At 38.2% G+C, this 20,809-nt stretch overlaps 1 protein-coding gene across 2 annotated transcripts in view; it reads right to left on the bottom strand.

Moving 5' to 3' along the window:
* Positions 1–1,596: 1,596 nt before the first annotated feature.
* Positions 1,597–20,809, bottom strand: part of LOC106091665 (bumetanide-sensitive sodium-(potassium)-chloride cotransporter) — a 214,958-nt gene continuing 195,745 nt past the window's right edge. For both annotated transcript variants that reach the window (XM_013258268.2, XM_013258271.2), the window contains 2 exons: positions 10,388–10,605; positions 1,597–2,474 (listed from right to left, as the gene is read on the bottom strand). In XM_013258268.2, the coding sequence (XP_013113722.2) occupies positions 2,230–2,474; positions 10,388–10,605 (463 nt within the window). In that variant the 3' untranslated portion in view covers positions 1,597–2,229. The remainder of the gene's footprint in view (positions 2,475–10,387; positions 10,606–20,809) is intronic.

Here is a 20,809-nt window from a genome sequence, read left to right as displayed (position 1 = left end):
GCTGCCATATAGACCGATAGTCCGATTTTGGGTCTTATACCCATAAAAGCCTTGTTTATTATCAGATTTTGCTGAAATTTGGAACAGTGAGTTGCCTTAGTTCCTTCGATATCCTTCTTTAATTTGAACCTGATCGGTTTAGATTTGGATATAGCTGCCATATATACCAACACTCCGATTTAAGGTCTTGGGCCCATAAAAGTCACATTTATTATCCGATTTTGCTGAAATTTGGGACAGTGAGTTGCGTTGGCCCCTTTGACATCCTTCATCAATTTGGCCCAGATAGGTCCACATTTGGATATAGCGCCATATAGACCGATCTCTCGGTTTTAGATTTTTGGACCATAAAAGGCGCATTTATTGACTGAAATCGCCGCAATTCGGGACAGTGAGTTGTGCTACGCTATTCAACATCCTTCGTCAATTTGGCTCAGATCGGTCAAGATTTGGATATAGCTGCCATATAGACCGATCTCTCGGTTTTAGGCTTTTGGGCCATAAAAGGCGCATTTACTATCCGATGTCGCTGAAATTTGGGACAGTGAGTAATGTTAAGCCCTTCGATATACTTCTGCAACTTGGCCCAAATCGGTCCTGATTTGGATATAGCTGCCATGTAGACCGATGTCTCGATTAAAGATCTTGGTCCCATAAAGAGGCGTATTTATAATCCGAAATTCACTGAAATTTGTCACAGTGACTTATGTTAGGCTTTTCGACATCCGTGCCGTATATGGTTCAGATCGGTTTATTTTTATACCCTCCACCATAGGTTGTGGGTATACATATTTCGTTATTCTGCTTGTAACACCTCGACTCGAAATTTTACATGTGGTGTTTTTGTATCACTTCCAACAACTGCGCAAAATATGGTTCAAATCGGTCAATTTTTTGATATAGCTGCCATATAAACCGATCTTGGGTCTTGACTTCTTCAGCCTCTAGAGGGCGCAATTCCCACCTGATTTGACTGTTATGGAACATAAGGTATGCAATTTTCAACGGGTTTTGATGAAAGGTGGTTTACGGATGTACCCGAGGTAGTGGGTATCCAAAGTTCGGCCCGGCCGACCTTAGCATTTTGTTTACTCTTTTTTTTTTGTTTGTTTTCAAGTGTACATAATTTCTCTTTAAATAGCCAACTAAAAGCAAAAAAATGAATGAATGCATACCGGTTTCGATATAAAAAAGAAACTATGCGTTAGTTTACGAGTGTTTTTTTGTATTTTATTTATTTGATTAAAATAAAAACTAATAGAGAATTTACATTAATTAATCGACCATAATAAATACAAATTCGTATGTTTAAAAGTTAAGTTAGTAAAAATACCATTATAATATTGTCATAAATACAATAAACGTCGTTCTTGTTTTTTTTTTTTAATGTGACATTAAAAACTAGACAAAAAAAAAATAAATTACAATTATTGCATTTTAAGTGAATCTATATTAGAGAGTGAAATGGAGATTTCAAATTAAAAAACAAAAAAAGCCAAAAGACACCATATTAAAAAAAAAAAAATAAAAATAAAACATCAAATAAGGACAAGATATAATTTTATATAAATAAACTAAACTATTAAAATTTATTAAAAAAAAAAACTTTAAGCGATTAGAAAATATTAGAACCTTGTCTGATTTATGCTTAAAACTAAAAAAAATAATTTTGAGAATTTTTTCAATTTTTTTTTTTTGTTATTTAATTAAATCGTCATTGAGGTAAACACTAAAAACTCTTTTTTTTTGTTTTGCTTTAATACACAAAATATTATGAATGCTGTCCGGTTGATATATTTAGTCTAAATATTTATGTTTTATTTATATATATACGTGTGTGTGTGTGGTGTGTGGAGCTATTTTTAACGAATACAACTAAACAAAGTAAAAACGTAAATAAAAAAAAAATCATAATAATAAAAATGTCTCTTTATGCTCTTCAAACTTATTGCCTATGCATATAGTGTAAGGTTGTGGTTGTCACTGTTATTGTGGTTTTGTTATTCTCTGGTGGAGAAACCGTTTTTATGGCTTACTTCCGTTTCCTACATCCGGCCTTTGGGCCAAATTTCATTCCTGGTCATTTTTGTCTATGATTGTGGCTTGTTGCTGTTACTGTTACTGTTTATTATTTTTCTCGATGGCTATTGTGTAGTTGTTGTTGTTGTTGTTATTTGCGCTTTATTTAAACTTTTCGTCTTCCTCCTTCCTCAACATCTTCCTCTTGGCTTACGAATAGAATGTCAGAACACTTGTCTGGTTGCCACGTACGAATAGGAATGGCGGCATGTCACGACTAACACTCTCCAGCCAGGCCATGTAGAGGGGGGCCGTCACAAAGTTCTTGCGTGGCATGGGCAACGTCATTACAACCAAATCGGATTTAGTTGATTGTTCTTGTAAATATTCACGTAGACGCAAATAGCGATTCGTTTTATCCTGAACGGCTATCATGTCATCTTCCGTAATGGCAACTACAGCAATAAAAGAAAAAAAAAATACAATAAATAAGTTAAAACACGAAGCAAACCTGCCACAAATATTAAGAAAAACAAGTTTGTCATAACAAAAGAATGTAGTTAGTAAAGACTTAATGTTAATAATGAGCTAAATAATAATAATATATACGCCTTTTATAGGCCAAGACGTTAAAAAGAGAGTTCGGTCTATATGATAGCTATAGCCAAATCTAGACCGATCAGAAACAAATTGAAGAAAGATGTCAAAGAGACTAACACAACTCACTGTCCCAAATTTTGGCGAAATCGAACAATAAATGCGACTTTTATGGGCCTAAGACCTTAAATCGAGCGATCGGTCTATGTGGCAGCTATAACCAAATCTGAACCGATCAGAGCCAAATTAAAGAAAAATGTCTAAGGACCTAACACAACTCACTGTCCAAAATTTCTTCGACATCGGGCAAAAAATGCGCCTTTTATGGGCCCAAAACCATAAAACAGGAGATCGGTCTATATGGTAGCTATAACGAAATCTGAACCGATCTGGGCAAAATCAAAGAAGGATGTTCAAGGACCTAGAACAATTCAATGTCCCAAATTTCGGTGAAATCGGGCAATAAATGCGGCTTTTATGGGTCCAAAACCTTAAATCGACGGATCAGTCTATATACCAGCTATATCCAAATCTAAACCGATCTGGGCCAAATTCAAGAGGGATATCGAAGGGCCCAACAATACTCCCTGTCCCAAATTTCGGCGAAATCGGGCAGTAAATGCGCCTTTTATGGGTCCAAAACCTTAAATCGAGAGCTCGGTCTATTTGGCAGCTATATCCAAATCTGGACCGATCTGGGCCAAATCGAAAGAGGTTGTCGAAGGGCCTTACGCAACTCACTGTCCCAAATTTCGGCGAAATCGGACAATAAATGCGCATTTTATGGGCCCGAAACCATAAATCGGGAGATCGGTCTAAATGGTAGCTATGACGAAATCTGAACCGATCTGGGCGAAATTGCACAAGGATGTCGAAGGGTCTAACAAAACTCCTAATCCCAAATTTCGGCGAAATTGGAAAATAAATGCGCCTTTTATGAGTCCAAAACCTTAAATAGAGAGCTCGGTCTACTTGGCAGCTATATCCAAATCTTGACCGATCTGGGCAAAATCCAAGAAGGATGTCAAAGAGCCCAAGGCAACTCACTGTCCCAAATTTCGGCGAAATCGGATAATAAGTGCGCCTTTTATGGGTCCAAAACCTTAAAACGAGAGCTCGGTCTATATGGAAGCTATATCCAAATCTGGACCGATCTGTTCCAAATTGAAGAAGGATGTCAGAGGGCCTTACACAACTCACTGTTCCAAATTTCGGCGAAATCGGACAATAAATGCGCCTTTTATGGGCCCGAAACCATAAATCGGGAGATCGGTCTATATGGTAGCTATATCCAAATCTGCACCGATCTGGGCCAAATTAAAGAGGGATGTCACAGGACCTAACACAACTCACTGTCCGAAATTTCGGCGAAATTCGCCTTTTATGGGTCCAAAACCTTAAATCGAGAGCTCGGTCTATATGGCAGCTATATCCAAATCTGGACCGATCTGGGCCAAATTCAAGAGGGATGTCAAAGGGCCCAACGCAACTCACTTTCCCAAATTTCGGTGAAATCGGATAATAAACGCGCCTTTTATGGGCCCGAAACCATAAATCGGGAGATCGGTCTATATGGTAGCTATATCGAAATCTGCATCGATCTGGGCCAAATTGAAGAGGGATGTCACAGGACCTAACACAACTCAGTGTCCCAAATTTCAGCAAAATCGGATAATAAATGTGGCTTTTATGGGCCTAAGACCCTAAGTCGGCGGATCGGTCTGTATGGCGGCTATGTGAAGATATAGTCCGATACAGCCATCGAACTTCACCTGCTTATGGACAAAAAAAGAATCTGTGCAAAGTTTCAGCTCAATATCGTTATTTTTAAAGACTCTAGCTTGATTTCATTAGAGATGATGGACAGACGGTCGACGGACAGACATTTTTTTTGTCCAGCTGAAAAAGGGTTTTTTTGTTGTTTCTGTTTAGAATAGAAATCAAAATAAAACCCTTTTTAAAAGGTTAAAGGTAAAATGTGGCTGCTATTACTTCATTGGTTATGCTACGAAGATCGTGAATTCGAAGCAAACCAAAGCTCCATCTTTAGTCCGCTTTGGTCCAAAAAGATTACATGCTTCCACCTATTCACTAATTAGTGAGCTGTGCAATGGTAGAAGGATGTCTCTTTGACACGAACATTGGATCATAGCAGGGTGTCTTTCTTCAAGCGCAGTAAGAAAGGTAAACCCCCAACCGCCAATATCTCTAACTGAAAAGTCCAACAAAAAAATGAAACAACCAAAACAAAATATGGCGCAAAAGCAGATTATGAATTCATAGGTTTCTTCTGTATTCATTACTAACCTAATATAAGCTCAAATCATTATCATACATTGGAAATAAATATTTATTTATTTTATTTTCATCAACTGTCAAATTGTCAGAAAAGTACATATGCATGTTAGAGCTTTTTTCAAAATGCCTCCCCAGTACAAACTATATGCAATTTCCTTTACAATGTGCTGCACCGTTCTACCGTTCATTTGATAGCTCACATTTAGAATTCATTTGAGTTTTGGGTACTATGTGTTGTATGAGTAATGCGATTTGCATGCACAGCAATTTTAAGCACTCATACGACCCCCTGAACCTAATATCTCTTCAATAAACTATGCACACTCTGAATGTTTCATCAGCATACAAGTTCAGGAATATGCTATGTATTTCGGGGAATTGTTGTGTGCTTCTCTGCCATGCAGAAGATGTTGTAACCCATTAACTTCGCATGGGGAGAAGATGTATCCAATAACTGAGATATTTTGTGAACAATTCTGGCTGTAGTTGGGAATTACAACCATTTCGATTACCGTTGGCCAAAAGTGGTAGGTAATTAAAATGTTTCTCGTCATATAACATCAGTTAGTAAGGAAAGACAAAAGCCAGGCGGATTCGATTATATCATACCCTACACCTACCCTACAATTATAAATTCGGGCAATACATAAATATATATGTATATGAGAGCTACATCTATACTGAACCCACTTTTAAACAGATCGTTTGGAAATTTTTGTTGCTGCGGCCATATAAGTGCAAATCCGGCGATCAATATGTATGGGTGCTACAACCAAATTATAAGCGATTTTGACGAAATCTCGCAGATATGATAAAATCAGTAACAAAACAATCCAGTAACAAAACAATTTTGTGCAGATCGGTTGAAAATTGTCGCTACTATGGCCATTTAAGTGAAAATCGTACAATACATATATGCTGGAGCTATATCGACATCTGAACCGATTGTGGTGAAATCTTGCAGATATGTTAAGGTCGGTAGCAAAACAATTCATGCCAAATTTTGTGCAGATCGGTTGAAAATTGTAGCTACTATGGCTATTTTAGAGCAAATCGGGCGATACATATATATGGGAGCTATATCTAAATCTCAACCGATTTTGATGAAATTTTGCAAATATGTTAAAATCAGTAATAAAACTATCCGCGCAAAATTTTGTGCGGATCGATTGAAAATTGTAGCTAGTACGGCTATTTTAGAGCAAATCGGGCGATACATATATATGGGAGTTATATCCAAATCTGAACCGATTTTGATGAAATCCTGCAGATATGTTAAAATCAATAGCAAAACAATTCCTGCCAATTTTTGTGCAGATCGGTTGAAAACTGTGCTTACTATGGCCATTTAAGTGCAAATCAGTCAATACATATAGATGGGAGCTATATCTAAATCTGAACCGATTTTGATAAAATTTTGCAGATATGTTAAAATCAATAGCAAACAATCCCCGCAAAATTTTGTGCGGATCGATTGAAAATTGTAGCTAGTACGGCTATTTTAGAGCAAATCGGGCGATATATATATATATGGGAGCTATATCCAAATCTGAACCGATTTTGATGAAATCCTGCAGATATGGTAAGATCAGTAGCAAAACAGTCCGTGCCAAGTTTTGTGCAGATCGGTTGAAAATCGTAGCTACTACGGCCATTTAAGTGCAAATCGGGCGATACATATATATGGGAGTTATATCTAAATCTGAACCGATTTTGATGAAATCTAGCAGATATGTAAAGATCACTAACAAAACAATCTGTGCCAAATTTTGTGTAAATCGGTTGAAAATTGTAGCTACTACGGCCATTTAAGTGCAAATCAGGCGATACATATTTATGGGAGATATATCTTAATCTGAACCGATTTTGATGAAATTTTGCAGATATGTTAAGATTAGCATATGTTAAGATTAGTATACACATATATGGGAGCTATATCTAAATCTGAACCGATTTTTATTAAAATTAATAACGTTCTTCTTTGCCAAGAAAATGGTATGTCCAAAATTTCGTGATGATTGGACAACAAATACGACCTGCACTTTGATTACAAGAATACATGGACTCACAGACGGACAGACGGACACGGCTAAATCGAATCACAAAATGATTCTGAGTTGATCGGTATACTTACAAAAGGGTTTAGCTGTTCTCCTCCTTAGCGTTGCAAAGAAATGCACACATCTATAATACCCTGTAGCACAGTGCTGGTGTAGAGTAGACCAAGTAAAAGGGCCATAAGTTCGGCCGGGCCAAAGTTTAGACACCCCTGGCGGGTATATATGTGACCCACCTTTCGTCTAAATCCGGTGCAAAATGCATAATTTATGCCTCCATAGCAGTTTTATCAAAATATAGTCTGGCTTGGACCAAATTCGATACGGATATTGAGTGGTCTTATAAGCACAAGTCATTGTTCAATTTTGTAGAACAAAATATTGTTTTTTTGGCAGCCATATCCAAATATAGACCGATCTGAACCATAAACGACACAGATGATGAAAAGCCTAATATTAATCGAGAGATCTATCAATATGGCAGCTGTATTCAAATCTGGACCGATCTGGGCCAAATTGAAGAAGGATTTCAAAGGTCCTAACACAACTCACTGTCCCAAATTACGGCGAAATCGGATTATAAATGCGCCTTTTATGGGCCAAAAACATTATATCGAGAGATCGGTCTATATGGCAGCTATATCCAAATCTGGACCGACCTAAGCCAAATTGAAGAACAATGTCGAAGGGCTTAACTTAACTCACTGTCCCAAATTTGGGCGAAATCGGATTATAAATGCGACTTTTACGGGCGTAAGACTTTAAATTGAGAGATCGGTCTATATGGCAGTTATATCCAAATCTAAACCGATCTAGGCCAAATTGAAGAAGGATGTCAAAGGGCCTAACACATCTCACTGTCCCAAATTTGGGCGACATCGTACAATAAATCTGAACCGATCTGGGCCAACTTGGGCGAAATTGAACAACAAATGCGCCTTTTAGGGGCCTAGGACTCTAAATCGGCGGATCGGTCTATATGGGGGCTATATCAAGATATAGTCCTATGTAGCCCATCTTCGTATTTAACCTGCTTATGGACAAAAAAAAAAAGAATCTATGCAAAGTTTCAGCACAATATTTCTATTTTTAGAGACTGTACCGTGATTTCAACAGACAGACATCGTGGATTAGGATTTTACCTTAGATACATGATTTCTGTGCAGAAGTTTCTTAGAATTTCATGTAGATTATGTTTTTATACCCTCCACCATAGAATGAAGGTGTACTAATTTCGTCATTCTGTTTGCAACTACTCGAAATATTCGCCTGAGACCCCATAGAGTATATATATTCTTCATCGTCGTGACATTTTAAGTAGCGAAGACGAACTAGCCATGTCCGTCCGTCTGTCTGTCGAAAGCAAGCTTACTTTTGAAGGAGTAAAGCTAGCCCCTTAAAATTTTGCACAAATACTTCTTAAGTGTGTAGGTCGGTTGGGACTGTAAATGGGCTATATCGGTAAACGTTTTCATATAGCTGCCATATAAAACGATCTGGGATCTTGACTTCTTAAGCCGCTAGAGGGCGCAATTCCTATCCGATTTAGCTGAAATTTTGCATGAGATGTTTTATTACGACTTTCAACAACTGTGCTTAGAATAGTTTAAATCGGTCCATAACCTGATATAGCTGCCACATGAACCGATCTTGGGTCTTGACTTCTTGAGCCTCTAGAGGGGGCAATTCTCGTCCGATTTGGCTGGAATTTCGCACGAGGTATTTTGGTCTGACTTCCAACAACTGTGTTAAGAATAGTTCAAATCGGGCTATAACCTGATATAGCAGCCATATAAACCTATCGTGGGTCTTGACTTCTTCAGCCACTAGAGGGCGCAATTATTATCCGATTTAGCTGAAATTTCGCACGTCGTGTTTTGTTATGACTTCCAACAACTGTACTAAGAAAAGTTCAAATTGGACCATAACCTGATATAGCTGCCATATAAACCTATCTGGGGTCTTGACTTTTTGAGACTCTAGAGGGCGCAATTCTCGTCCGATTTGGCTGAAATATTGCATGATGTGTTTTATTAAGACTTTCAAGAACTGTGTTCAAATCGGTCCATAACCTTATATAGCTGCCATATAAACCGATCTTGGGTCTTGACTTCTTGACCCTCTACAGGGAGCAATTCCTATCCGATTTGGCTGAAATTTTGCATGACGTGCTTTGTTATGACTTCCCACAACTGCATTAAGAATGGTTCAAATCGGTCCATAACCTGATATAGCTGCCATATAAACCTATCTGGGGTCTTGACTTTTTGAGACTCTAGAGGGCGCAATTCTCGTCCGATTTGGCTGAAATATTGCATGATGTGTTTTATTAAGACTTTCAACAACTGTGTTCAAATCGGTCCATAACCTTATATAGCTGCCATATAAACCGATCTTGGGTCTTGACTTCTTGACCCTCTACAGGGAGCAATTCCTATCCGATTTGGCTGAAATTTTGCATGACGTGTTTTGTTATGACTTCCCACAACTGTATTTAGAATGGTTCAAATCGGTTCATAACCTGATATAGCTGCCATATAAACCGATCTGGGGTCTTGACTTTTTGAGACTCTAGAGGGAGCAATTCTCGTCCGATTTGGCTGAGATTTTGCATGAGGTATTTTATTATGACTTCCAATAACTGTGTTAAGAATAGTTCAAATCGGTCCATAACCTGATATAGCTGCCATATAAACCGATCTGGGGTCTTGACTTCTTGACCCTCTACAAGGAGCAATTCCTATCCGATTTGGCTGAAATTTTGCATGAGGTGTTTTGTTATGACTTCCCACAACTGTATTAAGAATGGTTCAAATCGGTCCATAACATGATATAGCTGCCATATAAACCGATCTGGGGTCTTGACTTCTTCAGCCACTAGAGGGCGCAATTATTATCCGATTTGACTGAAATTTTGCGCGAGGTATTTTGTTATGATATTTAACAACTATGACAAATATGGTTCAAATCGGTCCATAATCTAATACAGCTGCCATATAAACCGATCGGATGTCTTGACTTCTTCAGCCACTAGAGGGCGCAATTATTATCCGATTTAGCTGACATTTTGCATGACGTGTTTTGTTATGACTTCCAACAACTGTGCTAAGAATAGTTCAAATCGGTTCATAACCTGATATAGCTGCCATATAAACCGATATGGGATCTTGACTTCTTGAGCCTCTAAAGGGCGCAGGTATTATCGGATTTGGCTGAAATTTTGTACAACGGCTTCTCTCATGAACTTTAAAATACGTGTCGAATATGGCTTGCTTCGGTTTATAGCTAATACAGCTCCCCTACAAACCGATCTCCCTATTTAAGTTATTCAGCCCCTAAAGTGCGCAATTCTTACTAAATTTGGCTGAAATTTTTTTTTTATAAGATTTTGAAGTCTGTGTTTCATTGAGACTTACCATTATCTTCTTGCAGTTGAATATTGGTTTCCTTTTCGGAAACCGTAAAGTCTTTAATTAGTTCATTAAAGAATTGTGTTGAGGATTCCTGTGGCTTCTTTGTAATGTCTGGTATTAGCTGCAAGTCCGAATAGTCAATGCGGAATTTCGACAATAAACTGGCCATTGAACGTTGCTCAAATTCCAATTCGGCTTTTTTGTTGGCCAAAGCATAAACTCTGCAAACAAAAGAGAAATTAAAAATTAATTAAAATTCATGACATTTGCCAAGGCCTTATTCACAAAACTTAATGTAGATTTCTAATAGGTTTAGTTGATGGATTTCCCTTATAGAACGTTCAAATAAATCTATTTTAAGACTTGAGTTCAGTTTTGTGATAGGGCCGTTAAACTGTTTGTTCAAATATAATATTTGTTTTTCTTAATATGCAAAAAAAAACTTTAATTTGTTCCTTAGTATCATAATTTTCATATATTTGTAGGGGCTGGTTGATATATTTTTAATGCTTCCGGCTTAACACTAAAAGTTAAACAATTTCTTTGTTTGCACAGCAAGCACAATACATTTGAATTGATATTTATACATATTTGAATTTGTGAACATACTGCATGTACGATATGAAATGTAGGTGGGCATAATCGAGAAGAATAGAATGGAGAATATAATCCAGAAATCACATGTCTTTTTTTGTGGATTATAATAAGGAAAAGTGCTGTAAGTTCGACCGAGGCGAATCAGATAACCCTCCACCATGGATCGAATTAGAAAAGTTCTTTGAAGGACTTTTATGAAATCGGTTAATCCAGCTAAAAGGAGATTATGTTGTTTTTGGACCACCCTCGTATCTTTCCTCACAATCGCTTTGGATTTTACATTCACATAATGCTATCGTCCAGTTCACACTTATGGACTAGGTATAAAGGTATACATACACCGCCAGTATAATATGTTTGACATATCCTGCCTAATCTCATAAAGGCTAAGGACCATGGTAGACAATTAAAGTCGGCAGCATTCACTCGTCTTGGCGTACGGCTCTATTGACAAAACTTAATGCAGCTTAAAAGTATGTTACATTGACAGTTCTATAAAGGAACCAGTAAGGAAAGGCAAAATTCGGACGATCCACCTACCCTATAAGTACAAAGTGGCAGCTATATCCAATTCTGAACCAATTTTGATGGACCTCGGCGGATGTTTTAGGATAAGGCTAGACTTATGATTTTGGACTCTAATTAAAGAGCGAAAAAAATACGAATTGGTGACAATACATTTCCGAATTAGTACCGGATGTGGGAAAAATGCTAAGTTTAGAACCGCAATTGGTACTTTTCGGTACCATGATTGTTAATTGAGCTAGAGCTTTGAATTTTGGAATTTAGGTACACTATGGCAACCTAAATTGAGATGCAAAAAGAGTTTTTGGGCATTTAGAAACAAAAAGGCCGGGTCGAACTTTGGATACCCATCACCTCGGGTATATATGTAAACCACCTTTCGTCAAAATCCGGTGCAAAATGCATACCTTATGTCCCATAGCAGTTATATCGAAATAAGTTCCGAAGAGCCCAACACAACTCACTGTCCCAAATGTCAGCGACATCGGGCAATAAATGCGCCTTTTATGGGGCCAATACTTTAAATCGAGATATCGGTCTATATGGCAGCTATATCCAAATCTGGACCGATTTGAGCCAAGTTGCAAAAAAATGTCGACGAGCCTAACACAACTCACTGTCCCAAATTTCGGCGCAATAGGACAATAAGTGCGCCTTTTAAGCACCCAAAACCTTAAATCGAGAGATCGGTCTATATGGCAGCTATATTCAAATCTGGACCGATTTGGGCCAAGTTGCAGAAAAATGTCGAAGAGCCTAACACTGCGCACTGTCCCAAATTTCGGCTTAATAGGACAATAAATGCGCCTTTTATGGCCCCAAAACCTAAACCAAAAGGTCGGTCTGTATGACAGCTATATCCAAATCTGGACCGATCTGTGCCATATTGCAGAAGCATGTCAAGGGACTTAACTCACTACCCGAAATTTCGGCGACATCGGACAATAAATACGCCTTTTATGGGCCTAAGACCCTAAATCGGAATATCGGTCTATATGGCAGCTATATCCAAATCCGAACCGATTTGAGCCAAATTAACGAAGAATGTCGAAGGGCCTAACACAACTCACTGTCCCAAATTTCGGTAACATCGGATAATTAATGTGGCTTTTATGGGCCTAAGACCCTAAATCGGCGGGTCGGTCTATATGGGGGCTATATCCAAATCTGAACTGATCTGTGCCAAATTGGAGACCAATGTTGAAAGGCCTAACGCAACTCAAAGTGCCAAATTTCAGCAGAATCCGATAATTAATGTGGCTTTTATGGGCCTAAGACCCTAAATCGGAATATAGGTCTATATGGCAGCCATATCCAAATCTGGACCGATCTGGGCCAAATTGACGAAGAATGTCGAAGGGCCTAAGATAACTGACTGTCCCAAATTTCGGCAAAATCGTATTATAAATGAGGCTTTTATGGGGCTAAGAAAAAAAATCTGAGGATCGGTCTATATGGCATCTATATCCAAATCTGGACCGATCGGGGCCAACATGAAGAAGGATGTAGGAGGGCCTAACACAACTCATTGTCCCAAATTTCGGTAACATCGGATAATTAATGTGGCTTTTATGGACCTAAGACCCTAAATCGTCGGATCGGTCTAGATGGCAGCTATATCAAGATATAGTCCGATATACCCCATCTTCGAACATAACCTGCTTATGGACAAAAAAAGAATCTGTGCAAAATTTCAGCTCAGTATCTCTATTTTTAGAGACTGTAGCATGATTTCAACCGACAGATATAGCCCCCATATAGTCATATCCCCCGAAGTAAGGTTTTAGGCCCATTAAAGCCACATTTTTTACCCGATTTTGATGAAATTGGGGACACTGACTTGTGTTAAGCCACCCGATGTCTCTTTTTAATTTGGCCCAGATCGGTCCAGTTTTGGATATAGCTGCCATATAGACCGATCCGACGATTTAGGTTTTTAGGCCCATAAAAGCCACATTTATTAGCCGATTTTGATGAAATTTGGGACACTGACTTGTGTTAAGCCACCCGATGTCTCTCTTCAATTTGGCCCAGATCGGTCCAGTTTTGGATATAACTGCCATATAGACCGATCCGACGATTTAGGTTCTTAGGCCCATAAAAGCCACATTTATTATCCGATTTTGCTGAAATTTGGGAAGGTGAGCTGTGTTAAGGCACCCGATATCTTTCTTCAATTTGGCCCAGATCGGCCCAAATTTGGATATAGCTGCCATATAGACCGATCCGCCGATTTAGGGTCTTAGGCCCATAAAGGCCACATTTATTATCCTTTTTTGCTGAAATTTGGGTCATTGAGTTCGGTAAAACCTCTTGACATACCTCTGCAATATGACACAGATCGGTCCAGATTTGAATATAGCTGCTATATAGACCGATATCTCGATTTAAGGTTTTGGGACTATAAAAGGTGCATTTATTATCCGATGTCGCTGAAATTTGGCACAGTGAGTTAAGTTAAGCCCCTCGTCATATTTCTGTAATTTTTCCTAGATCGATTAAGATTTGCATATAGCTGCCATATAGACCGATCTTTGGATTTAGGGTTTTAGGCCCATAAAAGTTGCATTTATTATCCGATGTCGCCGAAATTTGGGACAGTGAGTTGGGTTAGGCCCTTCGACATTCTTCTTCAATTTGGCTCAAATCGGTCGAGATTTGGATATAGCTGCCATATAGACCGATCTTTCGATTTAAAGTCTTGCGCCCATAAAAAGGAGGCCACCGTGGCGCATAGGTTAGCATGTCCGCCTATGACGCTGAACGCCCGGATTCGAATCCTTGCGAGACCATCAGAAAAAATTTTCAACGGTGGTTATCCCCTCCTAATGCTGGCAACATTTGTGAGGTACTATGCCGTGTTGAAACTTCCCTCCAAATAGGTATCGCACTGCGGCATGCCGTTCGGAATCGGCTATAAAAAGGAGGCCCCTTATCATAGAGCTTAAACTTGCATCGCATTGCACTCATTGATTTGTGAGAAGTTTGCCCCTGTTCCTTGGTGGAATGTTCATGGGCAAATTTTGCATTTAAATCTGAACCGATTTTTTTCCAATTTCAATAGGTTTCATCTCTACGCCAGAAACAATATATGCGCCAAATTTAAAGACGATTGAATGCAAATTGCGACCCGTTGTTTGCACACAAACTAACATGGACAGACAAACAGAAGGACATTGGTAAATCGAATCAGAAAGTGATTCTCAAGTGATCCTTGATGTTTCAAACAATTGCATTGAGTTATAATACCCTGTACCTGTATAAATATTCATTAAATTTGTGCGAATACCAATGGTAGCCTTGCATTTCTAAGTTCAATTTAAGTAAAAAAAAAATTCAAAAAAATAAGTGAAAGAAACTGAATTATAAATTGCCATTTTTTTACAATCAAAAATTAAAATAACAAACTTATCTGATAGCAGTCACTTTCTATACTCGTTAACTTTCTATGTAAATCTTCATTGCCCTTTAGGCCTCAAACATCTTCAGGGAGGCAAAGGACACACATGCTCAAACGTTGAGTTAAGTAAAGCGAATGAAACTTTCAAATATGTTTTCATCAAATTACCCATTAGCTTTTATTTATCTCTAGGGAGTTGTGACCCATAAAACATGTTCTCCTCTCAGAAAGACATATTTCAGTTCAAAGTCCATAAAGAAAAATAAAAATGCTAAAGGCGTTAGGGGTGGGTGTTGATAATGTTACAGCGAACTATCGATTTCCATGTCGATTCCAGGCCTAGTCCATGAGTATTAGTCGCTTCAGTAGGGGCACACGCACACACACACCCGCAAACAAACTCATACATTTGTTGATGTTTATGTTTCTGCATCCTCAGGGTAAAAAAAGAAAAACTTTCCTTTTACAACACAATAAAAAATTCACAGAGCACCAACATATTGGCTAGAAGAAAACTTTAAGGAAGCCTATAATAATATGTAAATCTTACGAGAGGATTTCCATATTCTATAATGGATGAATAAGGCTGTTTGGGATTTACAATAGGATGGTACGATCATAATTCCCATTGAATATGTTAAAAGTTCAAAGTATATACCGACACTACACTGATATCATCCAAATATGTATGCCAAAATTTTTACATATTTTATCAGTAGAAATCAATTGAAAGTTGTGGCCAAGCCGCGTTTCGTTTCACCCTGTTATTTACAAACTGCATAAAAATTTTTTTATGGCAAACTAAACTTGCGAGTCCTAACCACCCCACCGCCCAAATAACACCGCAAGTGTTAAATAGAATCTCATGCAAAATGTGAAATGGACAAAAAAAACCATATCCTAGGGATTTTTATTCAGTTTGGCTTGCTCAAAAATTGACAAAATTGGGTTGGCTTCTTGGAATTTGGCTTAATTTCACAAAAGCCTAGGGCTTAAATATTTCTACGGTTGACGAATTTCCAATAACTGTTGCATTTAGGGAACGAGAACAATCTTTAAGTAAGAAATCACTTAAGTTAAGAGCCTTTTTAACCAACAAACAAAAGCTGAAAGGGAACAAGCTTCATGATTAAAAAAAAATATATCTGATTTTATTGGTTGCCCAAAAAGTAATTGCGGATTTTTTAAAAGAAAGTAAATGCATTTTTAATAAAACTTAGAATGAACGTTAATCAAATATACTTTTTTTACACTTTTTTTCTTAAGCAAGCTTAAAGTAACAGCTGATAACTGACAGAAGAAAGAATGCAATTACAGAGTCACAAGCTGTCAAAAAATTTGTCAACGCCGACTATATGAAAAATCCGCAATTACTTTTTGGGCAACCCAATAAATGCGCCTTTTATGGGCCAAGACATTAAATCGCGATATAGGTCTACATGGTAGCTATATCGAAATCTGGACCGAATTTAGCCACGTTGCACAAAAATGTCGAAGAACCTAACACAAAGCACTGTCCCAAATTTCAGCGACATCGGACAATAAAAGCGCCTTTTATAGCCCCAAAACCTAAAACAGAGATATCGGTCTATATGGTAGCTATATTCAAATCTGGACCGATTTGAACCAAATTGAAGAAGGATGTCGATGGGCCTAACACAACTCACTGTTCCAAATTTTAGCAATATCGGATAATAAATGTGGCTTTTATGGGTCTAAGATTCTAAATCGGTGAATCGGTCAAAATGGCAGCTATATCCAAATCTGAACCGATCTGTGCCATGTTGCAGAGGTACGTCAAGGGGCTTAACCTAACCCACTGTCCCAAATTCCGGCGACATCAGACAATAAATGCGCCTTTTATGGGCCCAAAACCTAAAATCGAGAGATCGGCCTATATGGCAGCTATATCCAAATCTGAACCGATCGGGACCAAAATGAAGAAAGACGTCGAAGGCCCTAACATAACTCACTGTCCCAAATTTTGGAGAGATCAGGCGATAAATGCGCCCTTTTTGGTCCCAAAACTTTAAATCGAGAGATCGGTCTATATGGCAGCTATATCCAAATATGCACCGATCTGTGCCATATTACAGAGGTATGTCAAGGGGCTTAACCTAACCCACTGTCCCATATTTCGGCTATATTGGATAATAAATGCGCTTTTTTATGGGCCCAAAACCTTAAATCGATAAATCGGTCTATATGGCAGCTATATCCAAATCTGGACCGATCTGGACCATATTGAAAAATAATGTCGAAGGGCCTAACGCAACTCACTGTCACAAATCACGGAGATATCGGGCGATAAATGCGCCTTTTTTGGACCCAAAACTTTAAATCGAGAGATCTGTCTATATGGCAGCTATATCAAAATCTGATCCGATCTGTGCCATATTACAGAGGTATGTCAAGGGGCTTAACCTAACCTACTGTCCCAAACTTCGGCTATATTGGATAATAAATGCGCCTTTTATGGCCCTAAAACCTTAAATCGAGAGATCGGTCTATATGGCAGCTATATCCGAATCTGAACCGATCTGGACCATATTGAAAAAGAATGTCGAAGGGCCTAACACTGTCCCAAATTTTGGAGAGATCAGGCGATAAATGCGCCTTTTATGGGCCCAAAACCTTAAATCGAGAGACCGGTCTATATGGCAGCTATATCCAGATATGCACCGATCTGTGCCATATTACAGAGGTATGTCGAGGGGCTTAGCCTAACTCACTGTCCAAAATTTCGGCTACATCGGATAATAAAAGCGCCATTTATGGGCCCAAATCCTTAAATCGAAATATCTGTCTATATGACAGCTGTGTCCAAATCTGGACCGATCTGGGCCAAATTAAAGAAGGATGTCGAAGGACCTAACACAACTCATTGTCCTAAATGTTGGCAAAATCGGACAATAAATGCGCCTTTTATGGGCGCAAGACCTTAAATCGAGAGTTCGGTCTATATGCCAGCTATATCCAAATGTGGACCGATCTGGACCAAATTGAAGAGGAATATCGGAGGGTTTAACTTAACTCACTGTACTAAATTTTGTCAAAATCGAACTATAAATGCGCCTTTTATGGGCCCAGAACCTTAAATTTGCAGATCGGTCTATGTGACAGCTATATCCATCTTCGAACTTAGCCTGCAGAGCAGTCTGTATTTGTTTAACTATCGATTTAGACACTGTTGTTGAAAATTAAAACGAAACACTTAATGCTGAATTTAAGTAAAATCGTATAATAATTGCGCCCTCTAGAGGCTTGACAAGTCAAGATACGAGATCGGTTTATATGGCAGCTATACCAGGTTATGAAGCAATTTCAACCATACTTGGCACTTGGTTGTTAGAGGTTAAAACAAAACGTGTCATTTCAGCCAAATCGGATAATAATTGCGCCCTCTAGAGGTGCAAGAGGTAAATATTCTAAATCGGTTTATATAGAAGCTATTTCAGGTTATGAACCGATTTAGACTATATCTGGGGCCCAGTTGTTGGAAGTAAGAATAAAACACTTCATACGAAATTTAGGCATAATAATAATTGCGCCCTCTAGACGCCGAAGACATCAAGATCCAAGGTCAGTTTATATAGCAGCTATATCAAAACATGGAGCGATATGGCCCATTTACAATCACAACCGACCTACACTAATAAGAAGTATTTGTGCAAAATTTCAAGCGGCTAGTTTTACTCCTTCGAAAGGTAGCGTGCTTTTAACAGACAGACGGACGGAGATGGCTAGATCGACTTAAAATATCATGACGATCAATATACCTTATGCGGTCTTAGACGAATAATTCGATGAGAATGACCAAATAAGTATACTCCCATCCTATGGTGGAGGGTATAACAAGTAAAAGTTCGGCCGGGCCGAATCTTGGTTATCCACCACCATGGATTCCGCTATAAATGTACCCTTGTTAATTGAGTTTGTATTTGAATTATTTATTATTATTTGGTCTCAAGAAGTTGTTTCAAATTTCAGCCAAATGGGATGAAAATTAAGGCTTCTAAGTGCTCAAGAAGCCAACTCCAGGGATCCCTTTATATGGGAGTTATCAGGTTCTTCACCGATTCTGATCATATTTGGCATGAATGTTGGAATTTATAACTCAAGTCTATGAAAATCGGATGAAAATTTAGGCTTAAAGGGACTCAAGAAGTCAAACCAGGAGATCGGTTTATATGGGGGTTATATCCAAATCTTAACCGATATGGCCCATTGGCAATCCCCAACGACCGACATCATAAAGAAGTATCTGCGCAAAATGTCAAGCGGCTAGCTTTACGCGTTCGACCGCTATCGTGATTTGAACAGACGGATGGACATGGCTAGATAGACTCAAAATGTCAAGACGATTCAGAATATATATACCTAATTGGGTCGCAGATCAGTATTGCCATCTTATGGTGGTGGGTATAAAAAGTGGTTTGGAAGTCATGACTTTTTAATGAAAATCAGCGCCCTCTATAGGCGGAATGTATCGTATAGGATACATTCAGTGTAGGAACGCTTATTTGTGTTCAGTTGCGCAAAAATGTAACTTTGCCGATAGTTTCAATTGGAAATCGATACTCAGACAAAAAATAAAACATCGATAATATCGATAGTTCCATCGATATTTGCCAGCTCTATTGCAAACGGCGCACTGAAAAAAATATCACGAAAATGTTTTCAATTAGAAAACTGATAGAAATTAAAAATGTTTTCAACTAAAAATTTTATAAAAAATAAAAATGCTTTCAATCAAACAAATTAATTGAATCAATAATTTTTTTAATGAATTCGGATTTTTTCAATTATGATCGGCAATTTTCATTTAAAAAATTAATTGATTCAATAATTTGTATACCCTCCACCACAGGATCGGGGTATACTAATTTCGTCATTCAGTTTGTAGCACCTCGAACTATGCGTCTGAGACCCCATAAAGTATATTTATGGGTGATGGTCATTTAAGTCGATCTAGCCATGTCCGTCCGTCTGTTTAAGGCCCATAAAAGCCACATTTGTTATCCGATTGTGCAGAAATTTGGCACAGTGAGTTGTGTTAGGCCCCTCGACATTCTTCTTTAATTTGGCCCAGATCGGTCAAAGTTTGGATATAGCTGCCATATAGACCGATCTCTCGATTTAAGGTTTTGGGCCATAAAAAAAAGCGTATTTATTGTCCGATTTCGCCGAAATTTGGCATAGTGAGATAGGTTATGCCCCTCGACATACTTCCGCAATACGGCACAGATCGGTTCAGATTTGGATATAGCTGACATATAGACCGATCTCTAGTTGTAAGGTTTTGGGTGCTTAAAAAGCGCACTTATTGTCCGATGTCGCCGAAATTCGGGACAGTGAGTTAAGTTTGGCCCTTTGATATCTTTCTTCAAATTGGCCCAGATCGGTCCAGATTTGGATATAGCTGCTATAGACACGGATCTCTCGATTTAAGGTCTTGGGCCCAAAAAGACGTATTTATTGTCCGATTTCGCCGAAACTTGGGACAGTGTGGTGTGTATGGCCCAACATTCTTCTTCTTTAGTTAGGCTCATATCGGTCATGGTTTGGATATAGCTGCCATATGGACCGATCTCTAGACTTAAGGTGTTGGGTCCATAAAAGGCGCATTTATTGTCCGATTTCGCCGAAATTTGGCACAGTGAGTTAAATTCATTCTTTTTTTGATTGAATATGCAGTTTTTTAATTGAAATTTGTTTCAATCACCTTTTTCAAAAACTATGACTGATATCATCACTATTGTGAGTGAATCAATTTCAATTAAAAAATTAATTGGATCAATTAATTTCGTGATTGAAGACGTTTTTTTGTGTAGTGTATATAAAATTAAGCTGTTCTCTTTAAGCACCTAAAAATATCCAAAGCGATTAAAAGAGCAAACCAA

The sequence above is a fragment of the Stomoxys calcitrans genome, chromosome 1, assembly GCF_963082655.1.
Source record: "Stomoxys calcitrans chromosome 1, idStoCalc2.1, whole genome shotgun sequence".
Lineage (NCBI taxonomy): Eukaryota > Metazoa > Arthropoda > Insecta > Diptera > Muscidae > Stomoxys > Stomoxys calcitrans.
The sequence above is the reverse complement of the archived record's forward strand: the minus strand, read 5'-3'. Positions and strand labels throughout refer to the sequence as shown.